The 19033-nt window shown below is 28.5% G+C and overlaps 1 protein-coding gene across 1 annotated transcript in view; it reads right to left on the bottom strand.

The window, feature by feature from the left end:
* Nucleotides 1–3583: 3583 nt before the first annotated feature.
* ACOX1 (acyl-CoA oxidase 1) overlaps nt 3584–19033 on the bottom strand; it is a 35401-nt gene continuing 19951 nt past the window's right edge. Inside the window, exons 2-13 of the mRNA XM_014433538.3 lie at nt 14003–14168; nt 12229–12397; nt 11973–12096; nt 10793–10912; nt 10582–10706; nt 10294–10457; nt 9024–9186; nt 7256–7446; nt 7022–7168; nt 6709–6814; nt 6461–6607; nt 3584–5496 (exon numbers count right to left, since the gene is read on the bottom strand). Of these exons, the coding sequence (XP_014289024.1) occupies nt 5236–5496; nt 6461–6607; nt 6709–6814; nt 7022–7168; nt 7256–7446; nt 9024–9186; nt 10294–10457; nt 10582–10706; nt 10793–10912; nt 11973–12096; nt 12229–12397; nt 14003–14168 (1883 nt within the window). The 3' untranslated portion in view covers nt 3584–5235. The remainder of the gene's footprint in view (nt 5497–6460; nt 6608–6708; nt 6815–7021; nt 7169–7255; nt 7447–9023; nt 9187–10293; nt 10458–10581; nt 10707–10792; nt 10913–11972; nt 12097–12228; nt 12398–14002; nt 14169–19033) is intronic.

Below are 19033 nucleotides of genomic sequence, written 5' to 3'. Positions count from 1 at the left end.
AGGGAAAGAAAAAAAAGGAATAAATTGAAAAGCTTGTATTTAGTTTGTAGACTGGTATTAATTGTAAAAGAATACTGTGGAAAAAAAAATGTTATCTTTCTATTATATTGTATCATATAAAAATATGTAATTTATATATGTCCGATCATAGATTGATCAGTATGCTGTGTAATGTGGCAACCCGATGTATTTGGGCAGCATGAATGAATAAATTTCTTTCTCTTCTCAGTTCCTAAGTTTAAAGTTCCTCGTATTTTATAGCTACATTCATTTTTTTTTTAAACCTCTACCTCACCATTTCTTTTAGTAAGCTATTCTAACCAGAGTGAGAACGTTTGAGTTTTCTTTCTGAAGGATTGGTATGAAATAAAAGTCAACCTGCATTGACCAGATTCGAACCAGCACTGCTACAGACTACAGGTTGCCAATAGCTACCTCGCCCTCCAATATACTGAATTTTTCTTAATCTTTAGTTGTTAGGCCAACCATAGGATCATTATGCTTCCTATTGATCAGATATATCCGCTAGTATGATTGTTTTTTCTACCTGTATACTTTCTCAGGTCTAACCACCACTATTAGAAATTTAATTTTATACCAAAGAAGCTATGCAAGAAAATTAATATAGGCAATGAAAATACTTCTTTGGCCAATGAAAACTTAGTATTGAGTGGTCTAAGATGTACGTATGGAAGGGGAGGGGATATTTATATCGTAGGGGTTGAGTTCAAAATTGTAAAATAATACCAAAAAGATATTTCATTGTACTAATCTGTTTTTTCTTGGCTGCTCCACATGTTATGATTCTTGTTTATTAATTAATAACACCAAAGGTGGGTCTGTTGGACACTATTACATTATTTGTCTACTTTCATAGCTTATCATATGTTCAATATGTTTGCATTTTATGAAAATGGATTATGCAACCTAAAAAAATCAGAATACTGAAATCTAAGATAAATCAAAAAATAAAATCTTCAGTTGATATGAAAGCATCAAAAGTCTACGGAGTATAAGCAATTATTTTGATATTTATTGAAATATAAAATTAATTATTAAAATAGGTTTTTTTTTTTCTCACTGCTTGTGCCTGAACCAAATTTATGTTGGACACTCCTAGATAGTATGAAATGAGGCAACAGCTAAAGAAGCTGCTTATATGAACATTCCACTTCTCCCAATTTATGAGCTGAATGACCACAATATATCTAAAACTGGTATCTGGTATCCACAATATATCTGGTCATGGTAGTCAACATGAGAAGAAATTCCACTGACTAACTAATTAAGGAATCATCAAAATAACTAAAACACAGTGGTTAAGTGCTTCAAGAAGAAACAGAAGTGGTTGTGATCAGGATAATGATTCATTCTGAAATCACTTGGACACAGCTCTGATGATGGCTGTTTGGAAGCCCTTCAAAATGGAGCAAGATGTTGGCTACCAAAAAAATAGTTTTTTAATGAGATGTTGATAGTTTACTGTAGATTAACATGAGGAGAAGATGGTCGGGGATGCAGTCAGCAAAGATACACAAATAAGCAAAACTTATTTATTTGTGCCGACATTTCAACCTGAATTTCAGGCCTTCATCAGAGCTAAAAAAATTATATTAAAAATGCTTATAAATATACATAACAATAAATTGAGTTGAACGTAGTTGATTGATAATAACATAAGATTTATTATAATATAGAAGTAAGAATTATACAAAACAAATGAGAAAAAGATTAAAAAACAGACGTCTCCATAACACTTATTTAAACCACTTCTACAATTTTTTTTTTTTCAATTTTCTTACCTTTGGCTCTCATAACTTTTACATTTCACACATATTATGATTTTTACTCCTTAACTTTACTTATATTTTATATTTTGCTGTAACATATTATTATTTTAATCAATTATCAATATCATTATAATTCCATATCAGCTAACAGTCTTAACAGTCTTTTTTGACAGTTACGTTGTATGTCTACCCTTTGTGCTTCAATTGCCCACTCTAGTGTCAGTTCCTACAAATCAGTTTTAGCTAGGACTCCTTTGCTACAAGCTGAGTTTCTTCTCTTGTATTTCATATTTATTCATTTTCCATTCTCCATATTTCTTCTTCTCCCTTGTTCCTTTTTAAAATATTGTTTTTACATACGATTTAACAAAATAGTTTTTTTTTGTACATATCTAGATAACAAAAAAAAAATAAGTTTTTTAATTTTACTCATCTATGTAACTTTCTCGTTCTTTGTATCATACATCCATTACTGTTATTCATATATAAGTCACTTACCCATTAGATCATATATTTAATTTTCTTTCACATTGTTCAATATGTTTATTCAAATTGTTTTTTGTGACTAATTACTTATCTTATCTTATCTTATACATATCTTCTTACTTACACAATATTATATTCCATCTTTCACTGTTATCAATCTGCTTCTGTCTGATTCCAGGGTTATCAATCAACTATTTTGTCTTATTCAATTCAATATTTTGTACAGTTCCAAATTTGTTAGTATACTATTTCTTTTCAATTTTATGTTTCTCTTGATATCTCCTTTTCTTCTATAGCCCTGATAAAGATCTGAAAGTCAGGTCGAAACGTCGGCATGAATAAATAACTTTTTTTGTTTATTTATGTTCTTCTTGCTGACCGCACCCTCCGACCATCTTCTTCAATTAAAAAAACAGATATTGTTCAAGTAAATGAAGAAATAATCATAATGAAAATGTTAACGTGTAATTAATATAATAAGGTATATAAGTAATATCAAAAATAATGAAAAACAATTTAAATCAACATAATGATATATATGAAAGAAAACGATCTATATGATACAATGGGCAAAAAAAAAGAAACAGAATGTGTTTATTACTGTGCATCTTTTATCCATTGTAACATATACCCTGCTTTCATTGTTGTCCATTGTGTCATATATATCGTTTTCATTCAAATATTTCATTATGTTGATTTAATTTTTTTTACTTCATTTACATATCTTGTTAAGTTAATTCAATCTAACTTAATTTATTGTTATGTATGTTTCCAAATTTTTTAATTTTTATTTTCTTCTTTTTTTTTTTTATGTTTCTCTGAGTAATAGTTATCTGTTGTTTTTTTTTTTTGTTTTTTCAGCCTTGATGAAGGCCTGAAATTCATGTTGAAACATCGGCACAAATAAATAAGTTTTGTTTACTTGTGTATTTTTTTCCGGTTGCATCCCCGACCATCTTCTCAAAATAAATAGTTTTCTTTTACTATTTTGTACCTTCCTTGACCATCACCCTGACTATCTTCCAACGAACAAAACTCTCATTAGCAAAATAATCACTTGTGCCATTTGGACCCACACCCTCCCATGATTGGTAAAACTACCTAAATATATTTAAAAAAAAAAATTATTTCTACAATACAGTGATATTATCAAATTAGTCTAATAAAATAAAATTATTTATCAATTACCAATTGTGTTATTACCTCCATCTTAGAGGGTTGTAAAAATAATGTTATTTTTACAACATATGAAAAAAAAAGAACCTTATGATAAACACATTAAAAAAAGGAGAAAATAAACACGAAAAGTTTTGAACAAATTTATTATTTATTTAAAATCAACTCAGCAACCAAATATTGCATATATTTCTGTTGTCAATGTTGCTAACATATTTACTTCGATATCTATAAAAAAATAGAAAATCTTTTTTACATATTTTGATTAAGTAATTATAATTTAACTTACATTGATTATCACATTTTCATATACATAAAATACTAAAACAAACAGTACATATGTAAATTACCCTGTGTCCCCAACCTATTAAAATATATATGATAAATTGTCATAATAATAATAAACTATACAATCTGTTTAACAAATAGTACTAAACACTATATTTACTAACAACTTTCTCCAAAATAACGTAACTCTTTTGAAGACCAATAAAAAAAAAAAAATTACATTTGTGATGTTTAAATTAATATTGAAGATGATTTCAAGGCATATATAGTTTTCACTTTTAATTTTAAAGGTAATTGTACATTTTTTAAAATAATTTCATTATATATGATTAGTAGTGGTCATTTATTTATTTTATTTTTTTAATTTCTCATTGAAATGTAAAGTGAGTTATAATTATACTACCGGTTTATAGATGCCAGACACAGACTATAGATATTAATGTGACTTTATGTCTCTATGTTGTATTAAATGAATAGCAGTTAGTTCCAAAGAGATAGAATAACAAATCTTAACATAAACCATAAATACCCAAATCCCCTAACATTAAAAATTAAAACCTACATTAATAGTTTGTACATTATATCTAATATACAGGCCTTACTTAAAGTATATTTCAGGGATGGACTTTTTATTCATTCTTTTCTTTAACAATTTCCTTATTGTTACTAAACTATAGCTTAATCATTAAAATATAACAGTTAAATGAGATTTACAATCTGTTTTTAATGGGTAAATTACTACTTTCACAATGATTGTAGTTGTTTATAAATACTCTTGTAATTGGCAACTTAACTTTTATTTAACAAAAAAATACTAGACTTTTATTTATTTTTTAGTAAATAATCAATCCATTGTGTCCATATCTAGAACTAAATTAATAAATATCACAATATCGTAGCAGAATGGTTACTTATATTTTATAAATTGATTTTACTTCAATAAAAACTGAAGGAATGTATTTAAGTATTAAATTTCAACCTCATGTATCCCTCGGGTATAACAAGCTTCGTTTATACATAAATAATTCTTGGTCATGTTCAACTAATACTTTTTCTGAGGCTTAACATCACAGTATGATCCATTTGTACACTAATCGACTATAAATTTCATTGCAGCTGCAGAAATATGACAATTAAACAGAAAATGAGAAAATTTTGCATTTTTGGAGGCTAAGTATGAGATAAGTTGTAGTTGGTGTCCTAGGCAATAATGTAAGCTATGAGATAACTTATAGTTGCCATCCTAGACAACATTGCAAATGACAAGTTATCTGTTAGTTAACAGGCATGTCAATAATTTATTTTCAATCTAAATTATTGAATTTCTGCAGGAGGAGAAATATCGTATACATCTGTCGGTAATATTTAAATATAATATTTCTTTCCTATTCTTTTAAGATTAAACTTTGAATCTCTTAATTTATTAAGAACTTTTTGAAAGTCCACTGTACTGCTTAGAGAGCTTTTTTTAAAATAATAACCTTATAAAATAATCTTATAAATTGGAATTGAGGAAAGGCTTAAGATATTTATGAAAAGAGTCGTTGACTGGCTTTGCATTAAGCGGGCTACGCTTTGCCTCTTCGAACATTCGCTCATATACATTTCCATCCCATGCTCCAAGCGGAGAAGCAAGAATTTCGTCATCAATGTCAAATGAATCAACTAATGAGACTGCATTCGGTCTGATTTCCTCAAGTAACTTTTCTTGCCAGTTCATCACACTTGGTACATCAGTGCTTCTCAAATTAGAATGCTGCAATAATATAAAGTAATTATATATATATAAATAATTTTTGAAACATTACATCATGTATAAAATATAAGTGAAAATATGAAACTTGAAAAATTATTTTTTTAAAACAGTTTTTTTACAGGTATTGTTGGGTTCATTTAATATGAAATAATTTTATTTTAAAAATCCAGGAATATGTAAATAAATACTTCAGGGTTAATGTACAATTGAAAGAATGTGGTAATATATTTCCTTGGTTTGAAGAGGTTCTAACTAACAAAATTGCATTTTTCCTTAGAAATAACTTATAACAAATCTGTTTTTATGTCAGTATTTATGTTATGAATTTCATAGCCATAAGTTAAAAACTTAAGGGACTAATAGTTTAATATAAAGAAATCTTTTAATAACAGTTAGAACCTTGTCAAACTAGGAAACAAATAAGTAGAAATACTAGTTAAAGTAAATAGATCCTATAATTAAATCTACACTATTTTCAAGTGAAACTTCTAACTGCACAATTAGGTACCAAAATTTTATTGCGAATGAATCGACTAGAGTAGCTTTGAGTCCACATTTTATCTAAATTTTTATTAATATATTAATAAACATAAATATTCGAACAACTAAAATCTTCCACTTTAATTATTTGTGAAAACATACATACATGAAACTATGTAATTATTCTAAATGTGAAATTACCTATAGAATATATTAAAAAATCAATAACTTTTGAAGAAATAAAAAAAAAAAAATGTCATTTCTACTTGTAACAATCAACTACTAATTTTTATATTTTTTTTAAAAATAATTTGCTGAAAGCATATAAATATAATTAATTTCTTGAAACATAGCATGAATAAATTCCTAAAGGAAAAATATTGAAAGATCTTAAGGCCCCAATTTTCAGTAATTTTAAAGCTGATGTTCAACTATTTATGTGACATTATTATGTTAATTATATACAAACTTAAAAAGTACTTACTAAAAGGAAATGACCAAGGTATTTGAGAAGCCAATAGACGGCATACAGTTCACACAAAGCACCAAGAACGTTTCGTAGCTCAGAAGAAAGCTCTGGATTAGATAGTTGATCACAAAACTTTTGCACGAGGAAACAACGACCATGGAACTAGAAAAAATACATTTATTTTTAATTAATATACTGTTCATCTGTACAATTTTTCCTAAGCATCATTTAGTATATCTAATTATTTATTTGAAGAAACTTACTTCCGCAGCGATAACAAGCCTGTTAGAATAGCGGTTCCAGACATCCTCTTGAATGTGACCACTTGCTACATCTCTATTGACTAATTCAGTCACATCTTTAGTCAATCTGTTACAAATTGTATATATAAAATCATATGGCTATAGAATCAATTAAAATTCATTCATATTAAAATTCATTATTTCAATGATTTAAAATAACTGCTTTTTTAATACATAAACAAAGTGTTTTTCTCTTTTAAATAAGCAGAAATTTTTAAAATGTGGGATGTTAAACTAAAAAAAAAATTATGAAAGACAGAATGCACTTAATTACCCTGTAGCAACTTGTTGGAAAGCAGTGACGAGAGAGGGAAGATCGTTTGTCCATGGCAGACGGCGTTCTGAATACTTTTCTAAATATTTCACTGTAGGAGCTAAAGGCTGGCGTTCAATTACTTTCTGCCATGCCTTCATTAAAAACCTATAAGCCATTATAATATTCAGAGAAATCACATTAAAAATGTTACGATTATTCCTAAACTCTGATTATGTATATTTTAATGAATACCTTGCAGTCTGCAAGAACAGTACTGTGTTCTCTCCTTCATATGTCTCAGCAGCAGTTACCATGCCGTAAGTCGTGGGAAAAGAAGAACAAGTCATGAAGCCATGACCTCCACAAGCCCTTCGGCACTCGTCTACTGCTCGGGCAGCATCAGCAGTGCAAACCGCTTTCAAGCAGCAAGATAATGCATGTAACTTTAGAGTATTAAATGATTAGTTATTTAGAATAGAGTTATTTTGAAAAATTACATTTAAATTTAAAAGATCAATTTAAATCTTTAACAATAACTTATATCTTAAAACTTCAAATAAAAAGATTAATTTTCACCACGTTAGTACATTTCCAGCTAAAATGTGTTCTTTAATGTTTAATAAATGCAAAACTTTCCAAATTAATTTCAACCCATTCTAACACAATTACAATTAAATGTATTGTTATATCTCCATAAAGTGATATAATATAATTTTATTACTAATGAAAACTTTTTCAGATTAGAGATTGTTAATTAGATGATCAATTACTTTAGTTAATAGTTTTACACTGAATTTTCTTTAATGATAAGAAATATTTTTATATTTTTTGCTTCAGATTTATTTCGTATGGGTATGTTTTACCTGGTTCTCGTGAATAATGATTAAGAATTTTAGAGGAAATATTCATTCAGAAATGTGCAACTTTGATTTTATTGCACAGATTTTAGTAGAATGACCAGATCTTAGTTTTTATGGCTATTATTAATTTATACACCATCCTCACAAGAGGAGAACATAACACAAAAAAGGCAATCCTTCCCAGACCCACCCCACTAAGACCCCTAAGGAATGACGGTTCTATACCACTTTTGAAATATTTGCTTAAAACAGGAAGAGGTGACTTAAAGATAGCTAAATCGAGCAATATTTAAAAAGCGCCTGAAATTGAAAATGACGTGAAACCATTTATTAAGGGGCTCATTATTATTTTAGCTGATTGCTTTGGTATAACAGTTCTTTTTAATATAAAATACTAATTTAGTTTAAATTATTTTCAGGTCAGAATTAATGCTAGAACCACACAATTTCTATTTTCATGGCTACTAGTGTAATTAATTTACGGGCTCAGCCAGTAACGATTTAATGGTGCTAACAAGGAATTCACCATCAGATTTGTTTATTCTTTTTAATGATGCAAACAAATCAGATTTATATTAGTGAACTGAATCAAATTTGAAATATTTGTTATGTTATACCTGATCATATCACATTAAATATTAATACTTTTGGATTAAATTAATTTATTTCATTATATTATTTAACATAAATATGCTCCTTGGCTTCTATACAATGCTTAAAACGGACATATTCTTTCACTCACTCATCAAAAAATCTCGGAATTTGTAAGAAAATAAATTCCCGGAAGGAATATGGTACTGGTATATGATAGATATTACACAGATCTCATGTCACTCATTGTTCTTGTTGAATATTAAAGAGCTTCAATTTTTAATTCTTAAAGGTAATGCATGGTCAATTTTGAACTAGAAAATCATTAATTGTGTCGATCATGCTTGTGCCTAAAGATTAAAGATTAAAGATGCCTAAAGATTAAAGATTAATAATAAATAAATTGTTACTGAATATAGTCATATTCATATTAATCTCAATTAAAGTCACTTCCAAAACTGAGATCTCATACGATATTATTATATACTTAGATTTTACTTTCAACAAAACTAAATTATCAGTTAATAATTAAAAATATATAAATATAAAGGGAAAGTTAGATAACCTACTTCAGGCAATCTCTCTAAATCACCCTGTTCCAACTCAGATGATACATTATTGTACATGTCCCATATCCATCTAGCAGAAAATACCATAGCGAGTGATGAGGCAATATGTGGAAATATCTTGTATTGCTGAGTCTTGTATTCAAGTATTATCGGCTCTGGTTCTCTAAAAAGTAAATAAATAGAATATTGAGCAATTAGCATGACTTAATGAGCATTTCATTATATTTTCTGCCTGTAGATAAGATTATTTGTTCTCAAGGAAAATTATGAGCAATATTGATAGTTTTAACAGTTTCTTTATTTGTTTTAATGGGTGATTATATTAATTAAATTATACTCAGTATTTTATTAGGGTGGATCAAATTAAATGGTAATTTTTCTATTTTGCTTAACATGTAGTTCTGAACTAGATAATAGAGGGGGAAGTTGATGATTGAATTCATGAGGAGTGGGGAAGAGTCCACGTTCTGTCTGTCTTCAATACAGCAATGATAAAGCAGGAAGTACATTTGCTGGTTTCACTACGCATGATCTAATGATACTAATGATAAATAGAAGGCACAGTTTGGAGACACCAGAGCATTCCAAAATTGAATGTATTTGTGTTCAAGAGAATTTAATAGTGGGCAAGAAATAGTCAAATACAAGAGTCATAATAGACACCTAATGATGTCTTACAGATGACAAGATTTGTGCCGTTGAGTACTGCCAGTAGTCATAGTGGGCAAAAATTGCCTCCCGAAACAAAAGATGAGTTATAGAGGTGTCTTCCTAGATTGGAAACAATCACTCAAAAAAGAACAATTTTAAAACAGTGAAGAAATAGAGGAGCACGAGAATAATTGGCTGGGAACTCACTCTTAAATGTTCTATTAACAAGGGATATCAAAGCTTCCAAATCGATGGTAAAAGTTTGTAGATCAGGCAACAGACTACATTCAGAAATTCCCACACTATGGTTTGAGTATAACATTAATCAAATGAAGACATGATGGCAGGGCATGTTGGGCAAAGGTACTAGAATGATCTGGTTCAGAATGTTGTGGGTCATGAATTCCAGCTCGGTCGGTCAATATTTATTTCCTAGAGGTCTCCAGAAATGAATCTTAACATTATCACTCTGGGGCTGGATAGGTTTTTATAATAAATGTGTACAAAATAATTAGCATTTATATTTGATTTATCCTCATATTCAAGTATTTTTTAATCAGTACTGATATATATCTTATATTAGGTATTTTTAGAACTAAAAGCATAATATTTTACCAACCCAGGCCTCAGTTCCGACTGCTTTCTAACTGCACTGTATCTCGTTGCTATGGTAACAGCCTTACTCAGATAAGCAGCTGCTATTCCTTTGATAAGGGCAACTCTTACAAAAATCATAGTTCCGTAAGTCAGTTTGTCACCAGGTGATTTCACATAGGTTCCATCCTAGAGCAAAATGAGTAAAACTTACTTGTTGGCATATTTTAAAAGTAACAATATCTAGGATTGTTATTTTTAAAAAAGGCAGTTTGAATTTATATAATTTAATCAGTCAAATGTATTGTAATACCTTTAAAACTTTGGCATTCTTCATCAACATATGTTCTCGGGGTATGCGAACCTGATCAAACCCAAGGTAACCATTATTTGTTCCATTCATACCGAGTTTACATCCAATTTCACCAATTATAATACCTATAAAAAAAAAAAAATGAAATATTAAAACTTGGAATAAAAAACTAGGAAATAGATTTAAAATATGTTTTTGAAAGGTTATATACCAGGAAGTGGTTCATGATTTTCCGTATCCCTCAGCTGTACTATAAAAGGATGGATACCGTGACATTTTCCTTTAGTATAAAGTTGTGCAACAACAACAGCGTAATTTGCAGTGTGGCCCACTGAAAGTAAATAATAAATTATTCAATATGTTAGAGTTAAGGAAAAAGTTATAAATAATAAAATAAAAGGAAGATATTTTCAAATCACTGATAACAATTTTTTTTAGATCAAAAATAATAAGTTCGGAAGTAGAAAAGATTTAAAATTTATCAGAAACTTTGAACAAACAACTAAAAACACAGCAGAACAAACGAAATTTATAAATGGAAAGAAATTTCTCAATTAGATCCAATAAAATCATTATTTAGTTTCTAAAATTGTTCAGGAACCAAATGACTCAAAACAATTTTTTTTTTATAATAAAATAAAAAGTTCCAACTAAGATTTTTCATAACTGTAGTTGACACATTTTAATGGAACCAACAACATGAAATAATTAGAGTAGGTTATACACCCTTAGTTATTATAGAATTGAACATTGAATTAATGTTTTCCCATGTACTTAGTTTGTAATAAGTAATTATACTATCATATATAAAAATATAATAATTATTTGTTTTAAAATATTAATTTGTTACTGAATCAATTTTTGTATTTATTAATATTGTCATTTATTCAGATCTAGCTGGCAAAGTCATATTTTAGAGTTAGTTAGGAATCATCTTAGAATAGTACATATAAGCATCTAGTCAGCTATAAATAATTTTCTTTTTTCTTCAAAAATAAAAAAGAAATACTCATAGGAGTAATATTATAATATGTTTACATTTATAAAATAATACTTCATTACTTAGGGGGTAAGTCCCTAAAATCCTTACTTGACACTTAAAGCTCAAATTAATAAAAATTCAAAATGGAGTGAATTTGAAAATATGTTCTTGCTTAGCATTCCAATTCTTTCATATTAAACTTCAATCATCAATTTATGTTTTTATAATTAGAGCATTTATTCGAAGTTTAATTTAAATAAATTCTTAAATATCTTTGTGATTGCAATATCTTTAAGAATAAAATAATAAATACAATCTTTGTAACTTAGATACTATTTCAAACTATTAAATATTACAGGTATTTTAGAATACTTATAGTAGAAAAAGTATCATAAAAAAATATTCTTACATCCTCCAGGCCACCACTTATAAGAGGTGAGAGTGGGAGAGTGGAGAATAAACTCGTCGGTATCTGGATCATAATGAGCAGTAGTTTCTAATCCTCTTATGAAAGTTCCATGGCCTAATTCAGTCTGTAATAAAACAACAAATATAAGTTCAGCTTAGTATATCTTATTAGGAAATACAGGCAATTCCGTGTATGTACACATGTAATTGTGAATATATGCATGTATGTATGCACACACACAAAATAATGAGCATACCTGTGCATAGGTACCAAGAATCTGGCAGTTCCAGGCTTTAGAAATCCAATGAGCTTGCTGCTCGATTGTTCCTTGTCCCATTATTGTAGGCACAAACATAACAAAATGAAGGGCTAAAGGCATACCATCTTTCAAAATAGCACTGCCGATGTTCCCTCCTAGGACAGCCCTATAAATTATTAAAACTTTTAGGATTAGCTTAAGAAAATTAAATCAATTTATTATTTCAAACATTATTATTATTATTGTTTGGCTCTAGGGAGAACCTCCACTCCTTCCCTCAAGGAGTCCTGAGCAAGGTTTTTCCACATCTCCATATGCCAAACCGGTTCATATCCTCCATGACATTCTTGAACAAACTTTTTTAGCCCTCCTCTATCAGACATCACCCGTACATGAGGTGCATCTTTTTAAAAAAACTCTTACAATTTAAGAAATCAAAAATATTTATGTATTTGGAGACTACTTATTCAGATTAATTTTGATTAATTAGAGTACATACTAGCTGCTTTAAAACTTTGTGAGACAATGTGGTTTACAGTGAACTTTTAACTCCTGATTTAACTAAAAACAACTATTAAGTACTAATTTTATCAATAAATTAATGAAAAAAGGATTTTTCAGTTCTCACTCTGATATAACCCAATAATTTTATGTTGAATGAATTACTGTGCCTCACAGAGATTTGAATGGGATTCCATCAGAATATTATATGATTTACTCACTCTCCTAAGCATTTTTTAGTAAAGTTTTGAATACTGTTGAGCAAATGGTAAGAGCTAACAGTACATTTGAGGCCTTAAGGAAAGGTTGATGAGAATCAAGGGAAGATATGTCTTTACTGAGGAGTTTTCTTAGTTAGTGAGTGTAGAGAACATCTCATGGTTCAATAGAATCATAGTTAGCAGATGGTAGTGATTTTAGTTCATCAACCTTGGAGTCTTAAAAGAGATAATAGGGACAGTATCAGGAAGACTGCTGGAATATGGAAGCTGGCTCTGTATTGGAGAGTTAGAAGTATGAGCTATATAAGGGACAATAAATTATAAGAATAACATGTACCAGAAAGGTAAGGTAAAAATTTAAATAAATAGGCAATAAATCATTTAAAATGGCTAGTCTATCATTCTAGCGAATCTCTAGTCCTCAACTGGATTGTCAATTAAAGAGGTCATTAATTCCAATAAATGGTGAGTGATGAAAAATCTTAACCATCATTAATTTTTGCTGAATCAGGAAAGAAGAGGTGGGTTGTGAGTCATAAACAACAATTAGGTTCTTTGTAAATAGGTCTGTATTATGTAATTTATTATCAAATCCTTGATAATGAAATCTTTAGTTTAGTTAGTACAAAGTTCATCACATTTAGAACTAATTTTATTGAATCATGAATATGAAAAATTAAATTATTTTTATTAACAATAGTTTAATTCCACAAATTACCATTCAAAAATTGATCTTAGTAAAATCTTGAAAGTGAAGATCAATAAAGTATTCCATCAAAAGTTAATCCATAAACGTCTCAAACCAGAAGGTTTTTTTGACAAATTAAAATTTAACATTTTAAATTATTCAATTTATTTCAAAATATAAATTTTCCATGTCATATGGGTGTTATAAATCAAAATTAAACTTATCAACATGAGGAGTTCCTCATAGTAGTTTTACATTAGTAACTTTCCAAAAGTGAATCTAAGGACTTTTGATAGAAAAATCAAAAAATCTATTAATTATTTTATAAAAAAAATTAACATAAGTACAATAAATGACTTACTGATACAAATCGACAGAACCACCAGACTTCTTTTTCTCTTGCCATTCATTTATTTTATAAAACAGAAGACATGACTTTCTGACCGATTCCTCATACCTTTCAACATGGCTCAAGTATTCATGCGGTACATCATCTTTAAATGTTGGGTCATGAACGAAGAAGTCAACTAAAATAAAATTAGTTTATATATTAGTTGTTTAAATATAAGAAAAATCAATAATCTTTTAATTCCATGAAAATATTACATTACATTATAGATTATTTAAGTTTCAATCCACCATTATTCATAACTGAGAAAAATTGTTTGAGATGCGTTTCATAAAAAAATTTATCTGCATGTATCACACAATTTCCACTTACAATCCTATTTTCAGTTCAAATTAACCCTACCATGTACACGTAAGTGGAAGTAAAAACTGACTAATGTCATAACAACTATAGAAATACAAAACATTTATTTATAAATAAAATGTATTAATGCATTTTTTTTTAAACCACCATTATCTTATTATTATTTATTTATTAAAAAAAGTTTGGATTTTTCAATGGTAACTATAGAGAGAAATGCTTTATTTATTCATGCTGCCCAAATACATTCATTATTTATGAAATGAAATTTCACATCTAATAAACCAATATTTTTTCTCGATAAAGTTTCTCGATGGTGTATTTGTATTTAATTTAATTTATTTATATTTTTTAATTCACCTTGCGAGTGCAAGATAATTTTTAGCGACATCGTTTGGGGTCAACTTATAATAATGAAAGTTACATATTTTCTTTACTAAATATTTTAGCTTTCTAAAGGTATATTATAAGTCTATATCACTATTCTTATTTCCGGGAAAGTGATTTCAAACTGGAAAAATATTTTCCCATAAGTGAAATATTAAATATTTTCATAGAATATATTTATTCATTTTTCATTCTGAATAAATGTGAAATGGTTAATTATTTTTAATATTAATTATTTCAAACAAACCAAAAACAAGGAGTTTCAGACGATTTTGAAAATAGGGCATTTAAGCCTATCTAGCTAGCTTGTGTTGAACTGAAACCATCAGAGCAGTTTCCGATAAAAAAATAAAGAGTGTAAAATCAACATAATAAATTATGATATTATATTTAGTGTATAGTTGCTGTAATATAATCTAAAAATATTTTATATGTAATTTCATTTTCTTATAACTTTTTGTTTTTAAACTCAGCTTTCTACCACAGAAATACAAACAGACCATTTTGCAAGACTATTTGTACTTAAAACCTTTATTTCCATTGAAAATACGGATTAAAAATGTTCACCATCGCAGTTCTTTTCCCTTTGCAGTTTATTTAATAATTAGGTAAGTGAAAATAATTAATCAAAGTACATTGCTTTTGGTAAACAAAGAAAAAATTATAAAGCATATATTTTTTTATTTTAATAAAATTGATCAAGATCTATTTATTCTGATCATTAACCGAAATGAATTATGTCTAAAACTTTTACTCATTTGAGAAATTATTTTAACTGATTACTAAATTCGTTTAAATTGAGTTATTTGTAACATATAATTAAAATCAACCAAAAAACATATTTCAAAAAGGTTTTGAAGCAATTAACATTGGAATGATTAGTATTCCAATTAATGCAGTGGTAGGGAAAATCACAGCATGATTGTGAGATTCACGTAAAGGTCAGTATGTGTTAATGTTAAAATCATTTTTCAATTGTCATTGTTTCAGGGCATAAAGCAAATTTATGTATGTCTTGAAGGGAATATTTAATGAGGTAGTGCTAGTTTTCCTTGCTCATGTAATATTGTAGTCTTATTCCTTTGTAAATTGTATTAATATACAGCAAAATATATTATTTTTACAACATAAAATAGATTAAATTTGTGTCAATAAATGGATCAAGAAGAAGTGAATTGAGCAAAAGTTAGCTATAACTAACAACTAAAAATTAAACTAAATTAGCTGTGGTTGAATTGGAAATTAAAACAAACTGGTTAGTTGTTATTTGTTTCCTCATAACAACAACTAAAACTAAATTAGCTATCATCTGAAATAAGCAATTAACATTTAGTTATAAAGCGTTAGCTATAACTAAAACTAATAATTAGTTAGTTTTATCTTTAGTTTCAACTAAAAAATAATATTATAATAAAAAAGTTTAAGTACAGACTTCATTTTAACTTTTATCTATTTCTGAAATATGGCCATGTTTATGTTTTCTCTGGTCAATCGAATCATTCCAGAAATGCTAATGAAAATTAAACTGAATTTAAGATATTGCGCTTGCGTATCTATTTATTTTAACTCTTCGGATTTCTGACATATTGGGGTCCTTTAATATGTTTTCGGAGATGCAGAAAATAAAAGTTAAACCGATTTATTTTATAAAAGTGCACGTGAGAATCGATTTATTTCACCTTTACTGATTTGTAACATATTCGGAAAGTGAAAATATATCGATTCGCGATCTCAAAAGCGATTTTTTTAAAAATATCTTTATTGAAATTTACAACTGTATATTACATTCATTAAATTAAATTAATATAATACATTCAGTAAATTTGATCTTAGTTAAAATGGAGTGTTACAGGCGTGTAGAACAACTACCCATTGGTAGCACTCTAATGACATTTTACATTAGCAGGTCTGGTGGCCATCTTCTTTTCAGGCGCCACGGAGGATTTTCAGGAATGTAAGAGGATGCAAGGTTAGAAACTAGGGGGTTTGAGTGGTTAGGGAGTTTGTAATGGAAGGAGTGATCTCCGATTCGGGCTAGATCGGTTACATAGGGAACATTAAGGTCTTTTTGTATGATTTTATTTGTGACAAAGTAAGGAGCATTGAGGATTTTACGAAGGATTTTGCATTGCAAGGATTGGATACGAGAGGAATTCGAAGGTTTAGTGGAGCCCCAAAGCTCGTCTCCATATGTCCAGATTGGCCTTATTACAGTCATGTATATCAGTCTTTTGTAATGTGTTGGAAGTTTTGACCGATTGTCTAGTAAGTGCTGCAATATTCGAAATCAACGTGCAGTTTCCTGTCTTTTCAGTCTTATGTGAGGATTCCAGGTTAATCGTTTATCCAAATGTAATCCAAGATAGCGAATCTGTTCGACAGGGGTAAGAGTAACATCATTAAATGAAACTGTAGGGCAGTCGGTAGGTTTACGACGAAGGGTAAAGGTTCAAAATCAATTTTATTTTCATTTTCAGCACCTTTGAAACTATATATATAGAGACCCCAATATGTTAAAAACCCAAAAAGTTAAAATAAATCGATATGCCAGCGCTGTATCTTAAAATCGATTTAATTTTCAATTTCAGCACCTTCGAAAACGAAAATTGGGACCCCAATATGTCAGAAATCCGAAAAGTTAGAATAAATTTCACTAACAAAAGGCTATACACTTTTTGTAGAAAGCCAAAACTGCGATCTTGATAATAAGGATGAATGAAACTTTTTATTTTTCTGGGGATCAGCGAAATTTTCTCGAGGATCACAAGTCCAGCGTTGGTCTAGAGAACATTTACTGAAAATTAATCAACTCCCAGGAATTTTGAAAGAGTAAAAATTTAAATGAATATTAAAAAACCACTAGAAAGTTTTCTGATTCTAATTTACCCTCTTCTCCCTCTTTTTAACAATGAAAACAAATATTAAAAAAAAAAAATACCAATTAGTTTAGATATGTTATTAGGGTCTCTAAATTCAAACACTATTACCTACAGTTATTCAATATTATTTTTTATTTAGAAGACGTTTAGCCCATTCAAATAAAAAGTATAAATACTGCTCATTATAAAAAAATACATTAATATAAGGTGAATAGTTTATTTAATAAAACAAATTTATATGATTTTTCTAATAATCTATGTGAATAGTTTTGATTTGAAAATTACTATGAATGCCGAAATTTCTAAACAATAAATAAAAGAATGATTAAAGTGTTTGGAATTAAAAGCCATCAACCTTTTCGTAATCTTGTAGATTAATTTAATATAGATTTACCAGGAAAATGGCAGAAAATTAAAAAGGAAAATAAAAACAATAATGGTGAAGTAATCAACATTAATCTGATTAAATTTCGATAACGCCTATTCAGAAAAAATGAAATAAATAAACAAGAGCGATAAAAAAATCAAGGTGATGTCGAAGATAAGCATAAAATAAATTGATATGCATTATAACGTACTACGGGAATATTCATCGACATTTTTATTTTATCATTGAATAAAAATATATAAAAAGGACATAGATTAATATTAGCTTGTATTATGAATTTGAATTAAAACAAACGTAATATATATATATATATTTTTTTTTTATACTAACCCCTATTGTTCCAGGAATCATTTATTCATCAGATTGACATAAATATACCAAACCAATAAATACACTTCATGTCAACTTCAACTAAAAAAGTATTAAATTAATTTATACCATTTTGACCAGTCAATCAGTAGCGACAAAATTTAAAACATTTATAAAATTTATTGAGACAGTAAGTTCAAAAAGGGCACTTAAGCAAAAAGCGAGCTTTGAGAAAAACGCATTGCAAAAATTTAACCATTTGCCATCTTTTGGTTTAGAGATGAACATTGATATCAATATCAAAATTATTATCTGCAACTCTCTGGTAACGTCATTGAAACGTGGTGTTGTTGTAATCTGAGAATTTACTCTTTAAAATGCAATTTAACACAAATGGTTCATTCTTATTAGAGAAAAATTTTGTTATATGGAAGGGGAATACTGTTTTATAATAAAGATATTTAAGAATTTAATTAAAAACTGCTAAAAAATCTGTTTGTTCCTGTTTACAGTTAGCATGTATATAGTCTAGAGTGGATTTAGTATTGTTTGAAATTTTGTTCAATGTCACCCGTCCCGGACAAAAGTTAACCAGGTTGCCAGTAGACGTGGAGACCATGGACAGTTTACCTACAGTCGACTTCGGAGGGTTTCCTTCACTAGTGGTGGAAAGACAAACTTGGTTCGAAGTCCCCCGGGCTGACTGTAAATATTATAGGG

Source organism: Halyomorpha halys, unplaced genomic scaffold (genome assembly GCF_000696795.3).
Source record: "Halyomorpha halys isolate HHAL.00 unplaced genomic scaffold, Hhal_1.1 Scaffold1220.1, whole genome shotgun sequence".
NCBI classification, from domain to species: Eukaryota; Metazoa; Arthropoda; class Insecta; order Hemiptera; family Pentatomidae; genus Halyomorpha; species Halyomorpha halys.
The sequence above is the reverse complement of the archived record's forward strand: the minus strand, read 5'-3'. Positions and strand labels throughout refer to the sequence as shown.